Source organism: Zophobas morio, unplaced genomic scaffold (genome assembly GCF_036711695.1).
Source record: "Zophobas morio isolate AGI-343-1 ecotype UQ-CSIRO unplaced genomic scaffold, CSIRO_AGI_Zmor_V1 ptg000030l, whole genome shotgun sequence".
Lineage (NCBI taxonomy): Eukaryota > Metazoa > Arthropoda > Insecta > Coleoptera > Tenebrionidae > Zophobas > Zophobas morio.
The window spans coordinates 333646-354048 of NW_026972135.1; the positions used below are offsets into that span (position 1 = coordinate 333646).

The 20403-nt window shown below is 36.0% G+C and overlaps 2 protein-coding genes across 6 annotated transcripts; one reads left to right on the top strand and one right to left on the bottom strand.

Moving 5' to 3' along the window:
* The first annotated feature begins 4009 nt into the window (after positions 1-4009).
* Positions 4010-10633, top strand: LOC135138035 (arrestin domain-containing protein 3-like). The gene is made up of 7 exons (XM_064067865.1): positions 4010-4446; positions 4497-4567; positions 4620-4898; positions 7933-8186; positions 8233-8356; positions 8406-8520; positions 10322-10633. Exons 1-7 carry the CDS (start codon positions 4335-4337, stop codon positions 10471-10473), a joined length of 1107 nt encoding a protein of 368 aa, XP_063923935.1. The 5' UTR covers positions 4010-4334; the 3' UTR covers positions 10474-10633.
* On the bottom strand, positions 9258-20155 carry LOC135138029 (uncharacterized). Of its 5 annotated transcripts, none has more exons than XM_064067850.1 (2): positions 9594-20155; positions 9258-9532 (listed from the first exon to the last, which is right to left on the bottom strand). In XM_064067850.1, exon 1 carries the CDS (start codon positions 20014-20016, stop codon positions 12862-12864), a length of 7155 nt encoding a protein of 2384 aa, XP_063923920.1. In that variant the 5' UTR covers positions 20017-20155; the 3' UTR covers positions 9258-9532; positions 9594-12861. The 5 variants fall into 5 exon arrangements, with proteins under 5 accessions (XP_063923920.1, XP_063923919.1, XP_063923921.1 ...); XM_064067849.1 differs by having other exon boundaries at positions 9258-9538; XM_064067851.1 differs by lacking the exon at positions 9258-9532 and having other exon boundaries at positions 11452-17834; positions 18039-20155.
* Positions 20156-20403: the final 248 nt, after the last annotated feature.

Below are 20403 nucleotides of genomic sequence, written 5' to 3' on the forward strand. Positions count from 1 at the left end.
AGAATGACGTCAACGGGCTCAGTGTCGTTTCTTTATGAGGTCAAGTAGCCGTGGAGGAATGCAACGCTTGCTGCGTTAAATAAAACAATTACGAAAAGGCCAAATTCCGCACAGTTTTGTTACCTACCAGTTTGCCATTTTATAAAACTGTTTAATACAAATATGACAGACGAAAACGGAGACCCTACTTATCATAATATAGGAGCTATAAACTGTCGAGAAAACGCTAAACTGGACGTTATGAATTACCCTCAACAAAAATGCCTTCGTTTTATAAATATTTTTCTGATCAAGCGTTCGTCCAGGATCAATAAAAATTTTAAATTTAAAATAGTTTGAGGCAGTTATGTTGACCGTTTCAGGATAAACAAAGAAATTAAGTAAATTCCATTTTTTAAGCGCAAGAACGACGGAAAATAATATTCATCTCTTTAACGGTGAGTAAATTTAGAAAAAACATTCCTATTTTTGGGAAAGATAATATACAGGGTGATTCCCTCAGTGGGCGGTTTTTGAGTAATAACACCAAAATTAAGTAATGAAATTGGGTATAAATATCCTTGAATTGATGCAATGTTAACAGTCAGCTCGCCTAAAAACCAATGAAAAGAAAACACACAGAAAACAGCTAGCTACTGAATTGGTGCTCATAATTTGAATTGTTGAATTTGATATCAGGTCTGCCAAAATTAAATTTAAATATATTGCCAACCTGACAAAAAAAATCGCAAACAAATATTTTTACAGTTCCACAGTTTGATTTCCTTGATTTCAACAAATTTGTCAAAATCGAAGAATATGTGTTTTATGGAGAGATAAATAAACAAAATTTGAATTTTAATAAATAGTAACTAAATGCTTTTTCTCTTCAGTTATTTTTGCAACATTTTTATTTACGGTAATTCTTTTACGTATTACTTTTTTTTTTTTTTGTGATAATCTGATAACCCCTGCAAGTTAAACGTATCTATATGTATGTACCTAGTATTTCAAGTAAGTTTTTCATTGCAACGTTTTGTGATGAGGTGGTCAACTTTTTTGCAATGACAAGAAAAACTAACAAAAAAGGCAACAAAAAGGACCAAAAAACAAGCTGTCAGTAAAAGGTGAACCCAAAAGTGGGAAAAAAGTGACCGAAAGAGCGAGAGAAATGGCGTCAAAAAAGGGATGAGAAAGGAGACAAAAAGAGCGACTCAAAGAAGGACAAAAAGCGAAAAAAACGCTATAAAAAGTGTCGACCAAAAATAGCGCAAAAAGACATAAAAAATGCGATAAAAAGTCACTGAAAAAGTTGAGGAAAAGACATAAAAATTGGAATGAAAAACGTGTCCAGAAAAACAACCAAAAAAGAGGCATAAAAAAAGGGAACAATAAAAGCAATCAAAAACTGATTTAAAAAAAAAGGCAACAAAAGAAAACAAAAAGAGACCAAAAAAGGTGTCAAAAAATGAGACAGAAAAGGCCATACATAAGCCAAGTAAAATAAGGACAAAAACATGACAAAAGAGGTTGCATAAACAAACAATTCAAAGAACAATAAAAAGCAGAAAAAAGCGACCAAAGAAAGCTACAAAAAGCGTAAAAAATGCGATAAAAGCCGAAACAAATGGTCAACAAAAAGTTAAGAAAAAACATAAAAATATCAATAAATATAAGGAATAAAATGTGAAAAAATGCAATAAAAAAGGGGGACAAAAAAGCCGAAAGAAACGATGTCAAAAATTGGTTTTAAAAAGGTATTTAAAAGTGACCAAAGGCTAAAAATAAACACTACAAAAAAATTCGAGCAAAAAAGCAGCAATAGAAGCATAAAAAATCTTTAAAAAAGACGAATAAAAAGCTGATAAAAGTTATAAAAAGGCAATATAAGAGAAAACAAAAACTTCACACGAAAAAGCGACCAAAAAGCAAAAAGAGGCCACGAAAGATGCCGTCAAAATAAAAAAAAGGCGACAATAAAAGAAGACAGAAAAACAGCCACATAAAAGGAAATAGAAAGCGACAAAAACGCCACAAAAATAACCAAAAAATGATACAACAAATAACGACGAAAAATAATAATCGACAATTAAAAACAAAAAAAAAAACAGCTACACAAATATCAAAAAAGACTAAAAACGCGCCGAAAGAAAGGGTACACAAAAACGGAAAAAAGCGACCCAAAAAAGTACAGTACAATAAATTAAAATGTTCAAAAAATAACTAGAGAGAAAAAGCTTTTGTGTTCCTCATCATTTATTTAATTGAACAATCCAGTCAAGGTGACCACAATCAAGATTATTAATAAATGGTGTTTATTAAAAAGCCTAAATTATTATAAGTTCCAAGTTTATTACTAGACCGTCCCTGTTTTTTAATCCCATTTTAGAAAAGTTAAATAACGAAAATACTTAACAAAAGCGAAAAAGAATAGAAACATAGTAAGACACAGTAAGATACAGTAATAAAATATAGGGTGTTTTATTTGAATAAACGGAAATATCCATATATGAGAATATTAGTAGTGTTTTAATGAATGCTCTGTACCTAGATTATACTAAGATTCAGTTTCCCTAAAAAATGTAATAATAAAACGGTAAAATATAACTGTGTTTTTTTGAAACCCTTCCTTGTATTGCAAAAAATTGATCGAAGGCTATTTCGACAGAACTTCCCTCGCCCTTGAAGTATAATCCGACAAATCTAGCTCTTTAAAAAATTTATAAAACTTTACTTTACGATTTCCGTTCGGACTCTTACGAAGCCTTGTATCCGATGTTGGTAATATAACGTTATTATACCTTGCAAATGCATTTTATTACTAGATCGTCTCTGTTTTTTATTCTCTTTTGCTTAATATATTGGTATCTCTTTTAGAAATTTGAAACATTACAAAAATTGTCAATTTTAGATAACGAAAGTGCTCAGCAAAAGAGAAAGAGAATGGAAAAGATATAGGGTGCTTTATTTGAATCAACTGAAATATTGATATTTTAGTTGTTTTTTAATGAATGCTTTGTAGATATACCTACTAAGATTTAGTTTCTTAAAAATGTAATATCAGTAATACAGATTCCTTCCTGTATTGCTAAAAAATTTAAAGAAAATGGAATAACGTCACATCCAAATGTCAAAAATGTTATGTTGTTGAAAGTAATAACCATATACTACTTTCGGTGCCGCACAACGCGTGTTTAGTGATTCACTCTGTATACGGTACACGTAAAATCCGGTGTTTCAATTTTCTACAGTCACGAGCAAAGAGTCTCTTCATTACAAGTTGAAAACGAGCTGAATCGATGAGTTTAAAAACAGTACAAGTCCAAAAATTTCAACATTATTTTATTTTTGTATTTTTACTTCCCGAGCGTAAGCTAAGGAAGTATAATAATCGAGTCCATCGGATGAATCGCCACTTTTATTATTTCTCGACGTTTCATGACCTCTAGAGTACGAAAAAAAGTAGTCTCCAGTTTCCGTCTCCGAAACTGCTCGATCGATTGTTGTCAAATTTTGTATGTATGTTACAAATGTCATGTAGATGGTGAAATGAGCTAAAATTTTGATGACGACATTTCAAAGAATTCTATGTTTATTTGATTTAACTGTTATACAACAATATAATCCTATAAGTTTGGTGTATGAATCTGCTTTGAGTTTTTTTCTAGCCGTCCAAATTTTTGCAAAAACATAATGCACAGCATAATAACAGTTTACCATTAGCGTAAGGCATCCCTTAAGGACATCGCGCGTTCGGGTTCAAAGTTGGCTTTTAGTGAGACCTTCTCGGGGATTCCAATTGTGTTTTTTTAAAATGCAAAACCTTCTCGGGAGCCCTAAATGTCTTTTTTTTTATTTGAAATCTTCCTCGGGGTCCCAACTCTTTTTTTTTAATATAAAACCTTCTCGGGGCGCCAAATGTGTTTTCTAAGTATGTGAAACCTTCTCAGGGGTCCCAACTGTCTTTTTTAAAAATGTGTAACCTTCTCGGGGGCGCTCAATGTTTTTTCTAAGAATGTGAAACCTTGTCGGGGGTCCCAACTGTCCTTTTGTTAAAGAAGGCATGCATTGTTTTTAAACTTATCCATTCATCTATCTTCGAAACTTTTAAGCCGTCCTATTTTGAGCAGTAATTTCGAGCCACTCCGGCCCTGTCGAAACCAACCCGATCCGCCCACTCAGCGTCGGTGTTCAAAAATCACGCTTCGCAAATTCTCTCCGAACTTGACTTTCCGAACTCCCATCGAGCATGCTCTCCCGTATTGATTTTCGCGAAAAACAGCTGATTGAAAGTCGAGTGTTGTGTTGAAAACAGGGTACATATTTTCTCGCCAAGTCAACTCCAGAATGTCGTAATGGATTATATCCGCGAATTCGACATAAAACTAGACAAGGAGTACTACTATGCCGGCGAAAACATCAACGGTCTCGTCATCCTCGACACTGTGGAGAACTTCAAGCTGCGAAGTATACCACAAACACCGACTCGAAGCAACCCTAATCCAGTTTTCTTTAAGCCATCAGGGTCCTCCTGCGCGGAAAAGCCCATGCGGAGTGGAAGGTGCTGTTGTCGGGGGACCGAAGAACGGTAAAATGTTGAAGATTTTCGAAACTTTTCCGTCTTGGAAAGTGGGTTTTAGGTGAAAGACGACCAGTACTTCATCGACGAGAGGCAGGTGATTTGGGGCGAGAAGAACCTAGAGACCACGATCCCGATTTTGCCCAGAGGAGTGCACAGGTTTCCTTTCCGGTTCTCCCTTCCAGAGTCGAGTCTTCCGTGTTCCTTCGAGAGTAAACCGTGCTGCATAAGGTACTACTTTAAGGTCACTATTGACATCCCGTATGCGAGTCCGCCGCAAGGGATGAAATATTTTACTGTGATTGGACCCCACATCGACTGCATGGATGAGCAGTACTTGGTAAGATCAAAGATTCAATCAAATTTTTTTGGTGACGTTTGACCTTTGGGGTGTTTGTTCGTCGGTTTTAGGGAATATTGATTTGTTTAAAATAACCTCTGATCTTTGCATAATGTAAATGTAAGAGGGTAATAATTTTGTTTAAAAATCTGGGTTTAGGCGTGGTAATTACGCGAGATGTGGCGATGTTTCGACTTTGGCGAAACCTTCTTCAGAACGAGGGGCGAATTTTGTTGCAATTATACTGTAATTTACTAAATTTTAAAATAAAACTAACAAACATTTATTTTTTGAAACATACTTGGTTTGTCTCTTTCTTAGGTCAGAAGCGAGAATTAATGTCTGCAAAAGTTATTTCAAGTTTTGACGAAAAATTAAACGAAGCAGCTCCAAATAGCCTCAAAAATTGTTTCAGACACCAAACATAAATTTTTTTTTTAGAAGTCAGATATATTTAATTTAGGTGGGTTTTCTCGACGTTTCATGACCCCTAGAATATACAAAAATAGATCCCCCGTTTCCATTTATCTTATTAAACAGATAATCTCGGAAAATAGTGGCCTCATCGTTGCGAAGTTTTTTATGTATTTTAGAAGTCGTGTAAGTTTCGCGATCTTATACGCCTTTTTTGTCGTGTTTTCTCGCTTTTTTTCCATTCTTTAAATCCCTTTTTATCCCATTCTTTGACGCAGTTTTTTCGCTTTTTTGTCCCTTCTTTGCCACGTATTTTTATCATGTTTTTTGGGCTTTTGTCACCTCTTCTGTGTCTTTTTTGTCGATTTTTATGTTTTGTCGTTTTCTAGTAGCTTTTTTCAGTTTTATGTGTCGTTTTTTTGACGCTTTTTTGGTACCTTTTTGCCATTTTTTGGGACTGTTTTTTTCACTTTTTCGTGGGTTTATTTTTGTCACTTTTATCACTTTTTTGCTCGTTGATTTTGTCATCTTCTTTTGGCCTGTTTTTACTCGCCTTTTCAGTGTCCATTTTTTGTCGCCTTTTTTCGTCGCTTTTTTTTATTTTGGTGGCTCCTTTTATTAGCTTTTTTCTGTGTTCATGGTGCCTTTTTTTCGCCTTTTTTGTTAACCTTTTTTGGGCTTTTTAGTACTTTTTGTGTGGTGTCTTTTGTTTCCTCTTTTACTTCCTTTTTATGCTTTCTTTTCAAGTGTTTATTCTGAATTTTCCTTTTCTTTTTTTTATTTTTTACGTCCTTTATTGTCACCTTTGTTTTGTCGATTTTTAGACGCTTTTGTGTTGAGTTTTTACCGCTTTTTATACTTTTTTATTAACTTTTTTGTCACCCCTTTTAGTCGTGTTTTTTACCTTCTTTTTACTTGTCTTTTGCTGTGACCATTTATTGTGGTCTTTCTTTTAGGTCGTTTTTTCTGTTTTTTTTTTGTAGCCTTTTTTTAGGCGGTTTTTCCCTTTTTTGAGAATATGTTTTATTTGTCTTTTTTTGTCACTTTTTTTGGTCGTTTATTTTGTCTCTTTTTTGTCACGTTTGATTGTAGTCTTTAATCTTTGATCTTTTTTTTGATGGCACTTTTTTATCTTTTCGTGTTGACTTTTTTCGCCTTTTTTCTTTGACTTTTATTGTAGCTTTTTGTTACTTTTTGATCGCTTTTTTGCCCCGTTTTCGTTCCCTGTTTTATTATTATTTTTTAATTTTTTATTGCCTTTCCTTTTCGTCTTTTTTAAAGATTTTTTACGCCCTCCATTGTCACTAGCCATTTTTTCGCTTTTTTGTGGAATTGTTTTTGTCTCTTTTTGATCACTACTTTGGGCGTTGATTTTGTCTCTTTTTTTGGTAATTTTTTTGAGTATCCTTTTTTCATATTTGTATTAATGTTTTTTTTTTCGATTTTTTTGTGGCCCTTTAATCGATTTTTTAACACTTTTTTTTGTCGTTCTTTGCTTTTTTGTGGCGTTTTTGTCGGTTTTTGCCATCTTTTTTGTCGTCTTTTTTGGCCTCTTTATACTCGCCTTTTTTTTGGTGGCCATTTTTTTCGTCATTTTTTCTATTTTTTAGGCGCCTTCTTCACTTTTTTCGCCCTTGTTTTTGTTTTGATCGTTTTCAATGGCTTTTCTTTCAACTTTTTATTCACCTTTCTTTTCGCATTTTTTAAAATTTGTTTACGCCTTCTATGGTCGCCTTCTTTAGTCGACTTTTTTTATAAAGTTTGTTTTTTTCTTTTTGTCGCTTTTTTGGACACTTTTAATCTTCTTTTTGACATCGTTTATTTAATGTTTTTGTTTTCTTTTTTTATCATCTTTTTTTGATGTTTTTTTTTGTCCTTTTTTTACTGCCATTTTTTTTTTCTTAACTGTTTTATGGACCTGTTTTGTCGTGTTTTTCTCTTTGTTGTCGCTCTTTAAGTTGTCTTTTTTTGCCTCTTTTAAACATCTTTCTATCCCTTTTTTGACGCCGTTTGTCTGGCCTTTTTTGTCGCCTTTTTTGGTCTTTGTTTTTTGTTTTATTTTGTCGTTTTTTACTCACTTTTTTGGTCGTTTTTTTTTATTTCCTTTTTACTCCTCATTTTGACATCGTTCCTTTTTTCTTTTTTCAGCCACCTTTTGTTGCATGTTTTTGGCTTCTTTTTACTCGCCTTTTTAAAATAATTTTTTGGTCGCTTTTATTGTTTCCCTTTTTATTGTCTTCTTTGTATCGTTTTCTGCCGATCTTTTGTAGTTTTATTTGGTCACACTTTTCCCACTTGTCTTTGTCGTTTTTTTGACCTTAAAAAAAGACTTGTTGCAAAAAAAAACTAAGACGTCAAGGTTTTATTATAATTTTATAACAGAAAATATTTTTCGACCAATTTTTTCCACCATCAAATTGTAACCATTGTATACCTATAGGTATCGTGAAAACGTAGTATATTTTTGCACAGACTGCACAAGTCGGTCCTTCATATTATAACACTGAAGAAGGCTTAATGAAACTCGAAACATCGACAACCTTTCCAAATTCGTCCCTTATCAATAACCCAGACCCACAGCCACAAATTGCCAAGACTCAATACCCCACCAATTTACCAGAAACCAGTCGTCTACGAAGACCGAAAAAGTACCTGCTGCTGGTGCTGCAAAAAAGGCACCGTCAGCCTCCGCTGCGTTCTCGAACGCTCGGCCTACGTCTGCAAAGAAAGCGTAAAGCTAAAAGCGACAATCGACAATCAAAGCGAAGACGAAGTAAAACTGCGAGTCCGGCTGGAACAGTGCTGCGAGTTCTTCATCGACCGAGGAGTTCTGGGCGTGAGCAAGGACCTGAAGCACCTCGTCTTCGAATACAGGTATTTCTAAGTCGGGTTTCGACGACTTGGTGACGTTTGCTTGCAGAGGGAGCAACGTCAAGCCGCACTCTCGCAGCAAATGGGACAGTTCCAATAGCCTTGTTTTACCTCCGATGCCTACAACACTTGTTGGAATTTGTAGATTAGTACAAATCTATTATGTGCTTTCAGTACGTATGGCGGAGGTGTTAGTTTCTGTGTAACTTTTGCGAGTTGTAGGTAAGTCTAGACAGTGATAAAGACGTAGACGTTGTCCAAGTCAATTTCCCGATTACTATAGCGACTGTACCTTTCCGGATACCGAACACGAACACCTCACCTACAATACGATACGGTAAGTCGGTTTTCTTGGGGCTGGACAAGACTTTGAGAAGCCAAAGTCCGTTCCGGTTTTACTTGACAATGCGTTTTATATGGGAGAATTCGCGGCGGGTTTGGCAATTATACAAAAACCTACCGATTTCTTAACTATAAAAATTTTCAGTAATGGATAAATTTCGTTTTAAAATGACCAGATGATAAATAATTTTTAAAACACTTTTGCAATTTTGAATTTCACTTTACGAAAACCCAAATCGAACTAATTGATACAGGAAGAGAACTCGAAAAGAGAGTTGTAGGAGAGCTTGGTGTGTTTAACATATCAAAGCTTTTCTTATTCGAAAAGCAAGAGAGCAAGCGGCTTATTAATGCATGATTTTAGGCAACCAGATATACCTCCAGTCCCTCCTGAACTGTCGCCGAAATTCCCTAAAAGTAAAAAAAGTATTGTATACTTCGGTCCACTTTAAGCATCAATCATGATTTGGACATATCTAAATTTAGTGAACTAATAATGTTAATTAATAAAAAAATTCACTTGTATGTTTGGTTGCATAACTCATATTTTGAATTTTCAGTAATTTCATAACATTACGATTGCCGGAAAAGTATTGTAACTAACTCAATTATTAATCGCCTTTATTAACAAATTTATTCGTTAAATAGTTATTATTAACTCCACAGTAACCTTCATAAGGAGTTCATGATTCACTAGTGAAATCAAAGCGTTTAGTGAATTAAAAAAATTCAAACAAGAACAGATTTTTATTTCTTTCACAGAAATATTAACAGTGAATTACTATATGTCTTTGTAGTCTGAAATATAAAAGTTACAATTCAAGACAGATCTATTATTAAGGTTTGATGATTGCTTGATGATTCTTCTCAAAATTTCGATTTCATGTTCAGAGAATCCTTTATGTATTCTTCCACAACACTATTCGAACGCCAGCTACCGTGTCACCTGTCACTTTACAACTGTTGAAGCTGCCAGAGAGTCTGCTGGTAGAGTTGCACTCGAACGCCTAAAACTATGAGCTGTGTATTCTCCGGCCACCAATTCACCAATTCTACGATAAAAATTACTTTCTGTATTAAATATTCACCATTAGAAGGATTATCTAAGAACATTTCCATTTCTTCTAGCGCGAACACCTTGGATTTCTTTGGTCTGTGCCTTACAGACTGTTGTTTTAGGAAAGCCGATACTTGATGAAATCTATAACAATGAATAGTTTAAAACCTCATAAATAATAATCATTGCGATGTCACAAACGTGCTTATATCAATATTTTCATTCACAGATAATATTTTCTTCAGTTGGGAATAATACTACCATCCTGACGTAGATTTTGCATTTTTAGACCATTCCGAAATATAAGCCAAAATTATTCTTTCGTCTACACCTTTCGCATGATTTCGCTTCCTCCATTCACAAAAATTCGTATATTCTTTTTCAAACGAATGCTTGGATTTTGCTGGCACCATTTAATTGATAGCTTCCAAATTTTCGTCCAGGACTTCTGAGGGTACAAAACTTTGTTTTCGTCTTTATCTTCCAAAATTCCAGTCATTATCTTGATGATTTTTCTCAAAATTATTATATCATATCACAAAGAAAGATTTTTTTGCTAGAAATTTAAAAACGCTGGTATAGCAAAAGTTACATTGTTAGAATCAGTAGAGTTTGGTTATATTATATTTGAATAGTTTTCGTGTTAAAAAATCAAGAAGTTTCATTTTAAAATTATGAAAATTCATCTGAAATCGGTAGGTTTTTGGCTAATTTATTGTTGATTTACGGTCCTTTGCAGAACATGCGTGTTCCCATGTCGAAGGCGGTCAATACATCGGACCAGAATTCCTCCTTGGACAAGTCTACGATGGAAATGAACACCACATTAGGGAGCCTATTGTACTGTACAAACCTTTATATGTAACAGTAGATAAGTCTGAAACAAACTGAGTAAGGCAATAAGTATTCTATTCATAAAGGCAGGGTATATAATATCACTTATTTGGTTTAATATCACCTCAAGACTGATGACAGGAATATTCGTAGTCAATTTGTATTCATTTTTGTACCCTGAGAACAAAAAAAAAAAAAACTAGTGTGTAACACGAATTGACCTCAATATTATCTTCCAACTGTGTCAAAAAGCACCAATGTATAAGATTTAAGAATATAGAACACGACCTCTATATAAATGTTGCCAAAGTGTTTTAGATGTACTTCCCTGTGTTCGTTGATTTGCTCATTTAGGCGTTTTTGAAGATTTTGATGTTGGATTTTTTCTTAATGTATTTATTCTAGAAAAAGTTACTGTTATAAGGTGTAGTCTAGAAGAAATGATTTATATTTATATTTATATATTATTGTTGTTTGTTGTACTATTTTGAAGATGATACTTAATAAATGTTTACGAATTCTAATATAACAGCAATTTTGGAACCGAACCATAATGCATTAAAGGTTTAAAGCTCTTATCGACGCAGTCGACTCTGAATGACTGTAGACTAGTTGCTATGTCGGGAGCTTTCTCTTTCTCGTCTGATTATTTATTTAATACTTACTAATTTTTTAAGCTCACTGTCGAAAACATGGATACTAAGTGTGCACGCAGTATTTGTTTTCTTAAAGTTATAATAAATTTAAACTAAAAATTAAATTACACGAATTTGTACAAATACGGTTCTTTTGTCTTCATTACATCCGTAACGCATATAAAACAGCATCTTTGCCTGTAAAGGATAAATATTAGCAAAAATAGTTATTTAATAAAAATACATTGGAAAAGAAGAATTGGGAGGTACATACTATATGATTAAGAAAGGTATAACTTTAAATATCCCAAATATAAATGTCCACTACTTACCACGTCCAATGGTCGCTGTTTTGTGGATTCCTTGAAGAATCGTGTCATTGGTGTAATAATGGCCCACATCAATATGAATTGCATTTATTATCACAGTTTAGTTGGTATATTTTAATGTAACAAATACATGGTTTTATTACAAAACACTCTGTATGGTCACAGGGCGTGACAGTACATTTTACGCTACACCTTAACTATTTGCCATAAAATATCGGGTATCTAAATGAAAACTTGGTCAAGACTGTCATGTTAGCAGCTGTCATTCGTTGTCACACCGACTTTTGTGAATTAATAATTTTTTAATTAACTCTGACAGCGAAATGACAACTGTCTCCAACACAATGACAAACACTATACGACATACGGAAAAAACAATAAAGTGGGAAGCAGCTCATTAACCAGGGTTCAATCAGACACCCGATAATTTTAATGTAAATATATAATACATAAATAAATAAACTTAGCCGTGTTAACATGGATGGACTCCAATTATACTAAAATATATAACATTTATGACAGATATCACAGACTATTTCCAGAGAGTTAAAAATTTAAGAATTCTTCAAACCGATCGGTATATATATCAACTTACAGAAAACGGTGAAAATTTCAATCTTTGACAAATTTTGTACGTTTATATTTAAAATATTAATTTGTTATTATTATTTAACGGTCTAAAAATAATTAGAGCCTACATAACTATGTCGCAAAACACGGAAATATCAGGTCATTCTTCTATAAATTTTTGAATGGGATTTGAACGTTAATGATTTCTATATCTATATATATTTTCTGCATATTCACACCTAATAAATTAATGACAAATTTAATCTTGATCTATATGTTCATTTTACTTGATTGGTTAAGGTTCTTTATTACGATGCACTATAATAACCGTGATACATCTTAAAAACAATAAATTCAATGGCTTAAAATTTAATATTTTTAAATTGCCTTAGCAAGTAAACTAATTTTCTAAGCTGTGTTTTATGATCTCCAAAATGTCCTTTCAAAGGAATCGCGTCATTTTAAATCTATGAAAATGGCAGTTTGGCAAATTTTTCGCATATAATAACATTGTTGCCTTTAATAGATTTTGATTTATTTATAAGTAATTTGGTCCTAATACATGTTAATTAAAAATGTCACAGAAACTAAAATATTTCGGAGCTATCTGTTTCGATCATCGGACATAAAAAGAAGAAAATTTTGTAACTAGTGTGTTATGGCCAAAAAGTTTTATTGCTTATTTGCGTGTGCATGGAAGTGAAACTAGTAAGGAGAAAGGACTTCATCGTTAGGTTGCGTCGTATTTAAATGAAAACGATTACTAAGTAGTAGTAACTGGCTGGATGGACATGCCAAATGAAATAGAATCACGCATATGCATATACCTACGTAACAAAAGTACTACACGATATCCATCAAAAAATTTTATTAGAACTCCTTTATCGGCAACTGTTTCGAGGATTTTAGATTTAATGTTTTTTTAACAAAAAATTTCTCACGTTATTGTCAAAGTTTTTCTGCGCGTAGTCGATCGGCAGTTTGCCACTGTGATCCAGAATATTCACTTTCGCACCATTCGATACTAATAATTTCAATGTTCTTAAAGTTCCGTGTTCACAGGCGTGGTGTATCGGCAGCCGTCCATCTCCATCCGGAACATTCACTTTTGCACCTTTTTCTAGCAAAAATAAAATTATATCATATCCCTCGTCGTAATTTCTGCACGCATAGTGCGTCGGTAGCTGACCACCTCTGTCCGGAACATCAAACTTCGCTCCGTTCGTTACCAGTAATTCTATCAGGTTTAATGTTCCGTGTTCACAAGCATAATGTATCGGCAGTTGTCCATCTCCATCCGGAACATCCACTTTCGCACCTTTTTCTAGCAAAAATAAAATTATATCACATCCCCACCGATCATTTCTGAACGCATAGTGCATCGGTAGCTGACCACCTCTGTCCGGAACATCAAATTTCGCTCCGTTCGTTACCAGTAATTCTACCATGCTTAAATATCCGTGTTTACAAGCATAATGTATCGGCAGTTGTCCATCTCCGTCCGCAACATTCACTTTCGCATCTTTTTTTAGCAAAAATAAAATTATATCACTTCCCCACACAACATTTCTGCACGCATAGTGCATCGGTAGCTGACCACCTCTGTCCGGAACATCAAATTTCGCTCCGTTCGTTACCAGTAATTCTACCAGGTTTAATGTTCCGTGTTCACAAGCATAATGTATCGGCAGTTGTCCATATCCATCTGGAACATCCACTTTCGCACCTTTTTTACACAAAAATAAAATTATATCACGTCCCCACCCACCATTTCTGCACGCATAGTGCATCGGTAGCTGACCACCTATGTCCGGAACATCAAATTTCGCTCCGTTCGTTACCAGTAATTCTGCCAGGTTTAATGTTTCGTGTTTACAAGCATAATGTATCGGCAGTTGTCCATCTCCATCCGGAACATCCACTTTCGCACCTTTTTCTAGCAAAAATGAAACTATATCATATCCCCACCATTTATTTCTGCACGCATAGTGCATCGGTAGCTGACCACCTCTGTCCGGAATATCAAATTTCGCTCCGTTCGTTACCAGTAATTCTGCCAGGTTTAATGTTCCGTGTTTACAAGCATAATGTATCGGCAGTTGTCCATCTCGATCCGGAACATCCACTTTCGCACCTTTTTTACTCAAAAATAAAATTATATCACATCCCCACCAATCATTTCTGAACGCATAGTGCATCGGTAGCTGACCACCTCTGTCCGGAACATCAAATTTCGCTCCGTTCGTTACCAGTAATTCTGCCAGGTTTAATGTTCCGTGTTTACAAGCATAATGTATCGGCAGTTGTCCATCTCCATCCGGAACATCCACTTTCGCACCTTTTTTACACAAAAATAAAATTATATTACATCCCCACAGATTATTTCTGTACGCATAGTGCATCGGTAGCTGACCACCTCCGTCCGGAACATCAAATTTCGCTCCGTTCGTTACCAGTAATTCTACCTGGTTTAATGTACCGTGTTTACAAACATAATGTATCGGCAGTTGTCCATCTCCATTCGGAACATTCACTTTCGCACCTTTTTTACACAAAAATAAAATTATATCACATCCCCACCGATCATTTCTGTACGCATAGTGCATCGGTAGCTGACCACCTCCGTCCGGAACATCAAATTTCGCTCCGTTCGTTACCAGTAATTCTACCAGGTTAAATGTACCGTGTTTACAAACATAATGTATCGGCAGTTGTCCATCTCCATCCGGAACATCCACTTTCGCACCTTTTTTACACAAAAATAAAAGTATATCACATCCCCACCGATCATTTCTGAACGCATAGTGCATCGGCAGCTGACCACCTCTGTCCGGAACATCAAATTTCGCTCCGTTCGTTACCAGTAATTCTACCAGGTTTAATGTTCCGTGTTCACAAGCATAATGTATCGGCAGTTGTCCATCTCCATCCGGAACATCCACTTTCGCACCTTTTTTACACAAAAATAAAATTATATCACATCCCCACAGATTATTTCTGAACGCATAGTGCATCGGTAGCTGACCACCTCCGTCCGGAACATCAAATTTCGCTCCGTTCGTTACCAGTAATTCTACCTGGTTTAATGTACCGTGTTTACAAACATAATGTATCGGCAGTTGTCCATCTCCATTCGGAACATTCACTTTCGCACCGTTTTTACACAAAAATAAAATTATATCACATCCCCATCGATCATTTCTGTACGCATAGTGCATCGGTAGCTGACCACCTTTGTCCGGAACATCAAATTTCGCTCCGTTCGTTACCAGTAATTCTACCAGTTTTAATGTTCTGTGTTCACAAGCATAATGTATCGGCAGTTGTCCATCTCCATCCGGAACATCCACTTTCGCACCTTTTTTACACAAAAATAAAATTATATCACATCCCCACAGATCATTTCTGCACGCATAGTGCATCGGTAGCTGACCACCTTTGTCCGGAACATCAAATTTCGCTCCGTTCGTTACCAGTAATTCTACCAGTTTTAATGTTCTGTGTTCACAAGCATAATGTATCGGCAGTTGTCCATCTCCATCCGGAACATCCACTCTCGCACCTTTTTCTAGCAAAAATGAAACTATATCACATCCCCACCACTCATTTCTGCACGCATAGTGCATCGGTTGCTGACCACCTCCGTCCGGAACATCAAATTTCGCTCCGTTCATTACCAGCAATTCTACCATGTTTAATGTTCCGTGTTCAAAAGCATAATGTATCGGCAGTTGTCCATCTCCGTCCGCAACATTCACTTTCGCATCTTTTTTTAGCAAAAATAAAATTATATCACATCCCCACCGATCATTTCTGTACGCATAGTGCATCGGTAGCTGACCACCTTTGTCCGGAACATCAAATTTCGCTCCGTTCGTTACCAGTAATTCTATCAGTTTTAATGTTCTGTGTTCACAAGCATAATGTATCGGCAGTTGTCCATCTCCATCCGGAACATCCACTTTCGCACCTTTTTTACACAAAAATAAAATTATATTACATCCCCACAGATTATTTCTGTACGCATAGTGCATCGGTAGCTGACCACCTCCGTCCGGAACATCAAATTTCGCTCCGTTCGTTACCAGTAATTCTACCTGGTTTAATGTACCGTGTTTACAAACATAATGTATCGGCAGTTGTCCATCTCCATTCGGAACATTCACTTTCGCACCTTTTTTACACAAAAATAAAATTATATCACATCCCCACCGATCATTTCTGTACGCATAGTGCATCGGTAGCTGACCACCTCCGTCCGGAACATCAAATTTCGCTCCGTTCGTTACCAGTAATTCTACCAGGTTAAATGTACCGTGTTTACAAACATAATGTATCGGCAGTTGTCCATCTCCATCCGGAACATCCACTTTCGCACCTTTTTTACACAAAAATAAAAGTATATCACATCCCCACCGATCATTTCTGAACGCATAGTGCATCGGCAGCTGACCACCTCTGTCCGGAACATCAAATTTCGCTCCGTTCGTTACCAGTAATTCTACCAGGTTTAATGTTCCGTGTTCACAAGCATAATGTATCGGCAGTTGTCCATCTCCATCCGGAACATCCACTTTCGCACCTTTTTTACACAAAAATAAAATTATATCACATCCCCACAGATTATTTCTGAACGCATAGTGCATCGGTAGCTGACCACCTCCGTCCGGAACATCAAATTTCGCTCCGTTCGTTACCAGTAATTCTACCTGGTTTAATGTACCGTGTTTACAAACATAATGTATCGGCAGTTGTCCATCTCCATTCGGAACATTCACTTTCGCACCGTTTTTACACAAAAATAAAATTATATCACATCCCCATCGATCATTTCTGTACGCATAGTGCATCGGTAGCTGACCACCTTTGTCCGGAACATCAAATTTCGCTCCGTTCGTTACCAGTAATTCTACCAGTTTTAATGTTCTGTGTTCACAAGCATAATGTATCGGCAGTTGTCCATCTCCATCCGGAACATCCACTTTCGCACCTTTTTTACACAAAAATAAAATTATATCACATCCCCACAGATCATTTCTGCACGCATAGTGCATCGGTAGCTGACCACCTTTGTCCGGAACATCAAATTTCGCTCCGTTCGTTACCAGTAATTCTACCAGTTTTAATGTTCTGTGTTCACAAGCATAATGTATCGGCAGCAGTCCATCTCCATCCGGAACATCCACTTTCGCACCTTTTTTACACAAAAATAAAATTATATCACATCCCCACAGATTATTTCTGTACGCATAGTGCATCGGTAGCTGACCACCTCCGTCCGGAACATCAAATTTCGCTCCGTTCGTTACCAGTAATTCTACCTGGTTTAATGTACCGTGTTTACAAACATAATGTATCGGCAGTTGTCCATCTCCATTCGGAACATTCACTTTCGCACCTTTTTTACACAAAAATAAAATTATATCACATCCCCACCGATCATTTCTGTACGCATAGTGCATCGGTAGCTGACCACCTTTGTCCGGAACATCAAATTTCGCTCCGTTCGTTACCAGTAATTCTATCAGTTTTAATGTTCTGTGTTCACAAGCATAATGTATCGGCAGTTGTCCATCTCCATCCGGAACATCCACTTTCGCACCTTTTTTACACAAAAATAAAATTATATCACATCCCCACAGATCATTTCTGCACGCATAGTGCATCGGTAGCTGACCACCTTTGTCCGGAACATCAAATTTCGCTCCGTTCGTTACCAGTAATTCTACCAGTTTTAATGTTCTGTGTTCACAAGCATAATGTATCGGCAGTTGTCCATCTCCATCCGGAACATCCACTCTCGCACCTTTTTCTAGCAAAAATGAAACTATATCACATCCCCACCACTCATTTCTGCACGCATAGTGCATCGGTTGCTGACCACCTCCGTCCGGAACATCAAATTTCGCTCCGTTCATTACCAGCAATTCTACCATGTTTAATGTTCCGTGTTCAAAAGCATAATGTATCGGCAGTTGTCCATCTCCGTCCGCAACATTCACTTTCGCATCTTTTTTTAGCAAAAATAAAATTATATCACTTCCCCACACAACATTTCTGCACGCATAGTGCATCGGTAGCTGACCACCTCTGTCCGGAACATCAAATTTCGCTCCGTTCGTTACCAGTAATTCTACCAGGTTTAATGTTCCGTGTTCACAAGCATAATGTATCGGCAGTTGTCCATATCCATCTGGAACATCCACTTTCGCACCTTTTTTACACAAAAATAAAATTATATCACGTCCCCACCCACCATTTCTGCACGCATAGTGCATCGGTAGCTGACCACCTCTGTCCGGAACATCAAATTTCGCTCCGTTCGTTACCAGTAATTCTGCCAGGTTTAATGTTCCGTGTTTACAAGCATAATGTATCGGCAGTTGTCCATCTCGATCCGGAACATCCACTTTCGCACCTTTTTTACTCAAAAATAAAATTATATCACATCCCCACCAATCATTTCTGAACGCATAGTGCATCGGTAGCTGACCACCTCTGTCCGGAACATCAAATTTCGCTCCGTTCGTTACCAGTAATTCTACCAGGTTTAATGTTCCGTGTTTACAAGCATAATGTATCGGCAGTTGTCCATCTCCATCCGGAACATCCACTTTCGCACCTTTTTTACACAAAAATAAAATTATATTACATCCCCACAGATTATTTCTGTACGCATAGTGCATCGGTAGCTGACCACCTCCGTCCGGAACATCAAATTTCGCTCCGTTCGTTACCAGTAATTCTACCTGGTTTAATGTACCGTGTTTACAAACATAATGTATCGGCAGTTGTCCATCTCCATCCGGAACATTCACTTTCGCTCCATTCGTTACCAATAATTCTAGTATGTGTAAATCTCCATGTTCACAAGCATAATGTGTCGGCAACCTACCATCTCCATCCGGATCATTCACTTGCACACCATTGCTTAATAGTACTTTTATAATATCTGAGTGCCATTTTTGAAACACATAATGAATCAGTAGATGACCATTTTTATCCACAACATCAACTTCCGCACCATTCGTTGACAGTATTTTCACCATAGCTAAATCTTTATGTTCACAAGCATAATGTATCGGCAGTTGTCCATCTCCATCCGGAACATTCACTTTCGCTCCATTCGTTACCAATAATTCTAGTATGTGTAAATCTCCATGTTCACAAGCATAATGTATAGGCAACCTGCCATCTCTATCCGGAACATTCACTTGCACATCATTGCTTAATAGTACCTTTATAATATCTGTATGCCATTTTTGAAATACATAATGAATCGGCAGCTGGCAATTTCCATCCGGTACGTCAACTTTCGTACCATTCTTTAACAGTATGTCTACTACACCTAAATCTCCATCCTCACAAGCGTAATGAAGCGGCAATCGACCGTCTTCATCCAAAACGTCAATTTGTGCTATGTGTTTTAAACAATTTGAATGCCCCGTTTCACGTGCAAGATGTATAGGACGTTTTCCGTTCCTATCCCGATCATTCATGTTCGCTTTTCTAAAAATTAGTAAACGTAAGGTTTTCGTTAAATTTTTTTCACACGCATAATGCCCCAACGACTGACCTCTCGAATTTTTCACATCTGTTCTAAATTCTGGAAAATGTAACGCAAAACTCAATATTTCGTCAATTTCCGAATTCAAAACTAAAAGATCTTCTACGCAATCCCATTCAGAACTAAATCGTTCTTCGGAAAGTATTTTTTTTAATATTTGCGTTGACCTGTTGAAAAGAGCTAAGGCTAGAATGCTTCTTGGACTAATATTATTGTATGTGGTTTTTAAAGGAATAGAATTTTCAATACACTCATAAATTACTGGACAATCAAATCTAATTGCATAATATAAAACTGCTACTAAATACTCTTGATCGAATTCATTCCCGTCATAGAATGGAATCAAAAATGGTAACAAAATCATCAACTTTTTAAAACACGAATGACCCGATGCGCTGAATTTATAAAATTTTGGTGCTATATCACGATAAATTAGATTTCTAACGACTTTCTTATGGTTATTCATTAACCAATCTGTATTGAAACTTTTGTCATTCATAATAATATTGTTTTTAACAAGTGGATAACTTTTATTCCAGGCGCATGCCACTTCCAAAACGTCACGACCAATGACGTCTTTTTGACTTAGATCTGTATGTATAAATTCTTCCAGAATTGAAATATTCTTATATATAACACCTACCAAACACCTTGAATTCCCTGCTAACATTAAATCTAAAAAAAATCGAATGTTTCTATATCTACTGTCAGAGATAAATTTATTATCACGTGCTTTAGTATTCTCGTGTTCAAATAGATATAACGCTGCAAAATATTCACCGTATGAATTGTGAATGAATTCAACATCATATTTAGATATAATGCGGCTTATAAATCCTACACCATCTCCATCGTTTTTGATTTTTTCTACAAAATTGTCTATCGT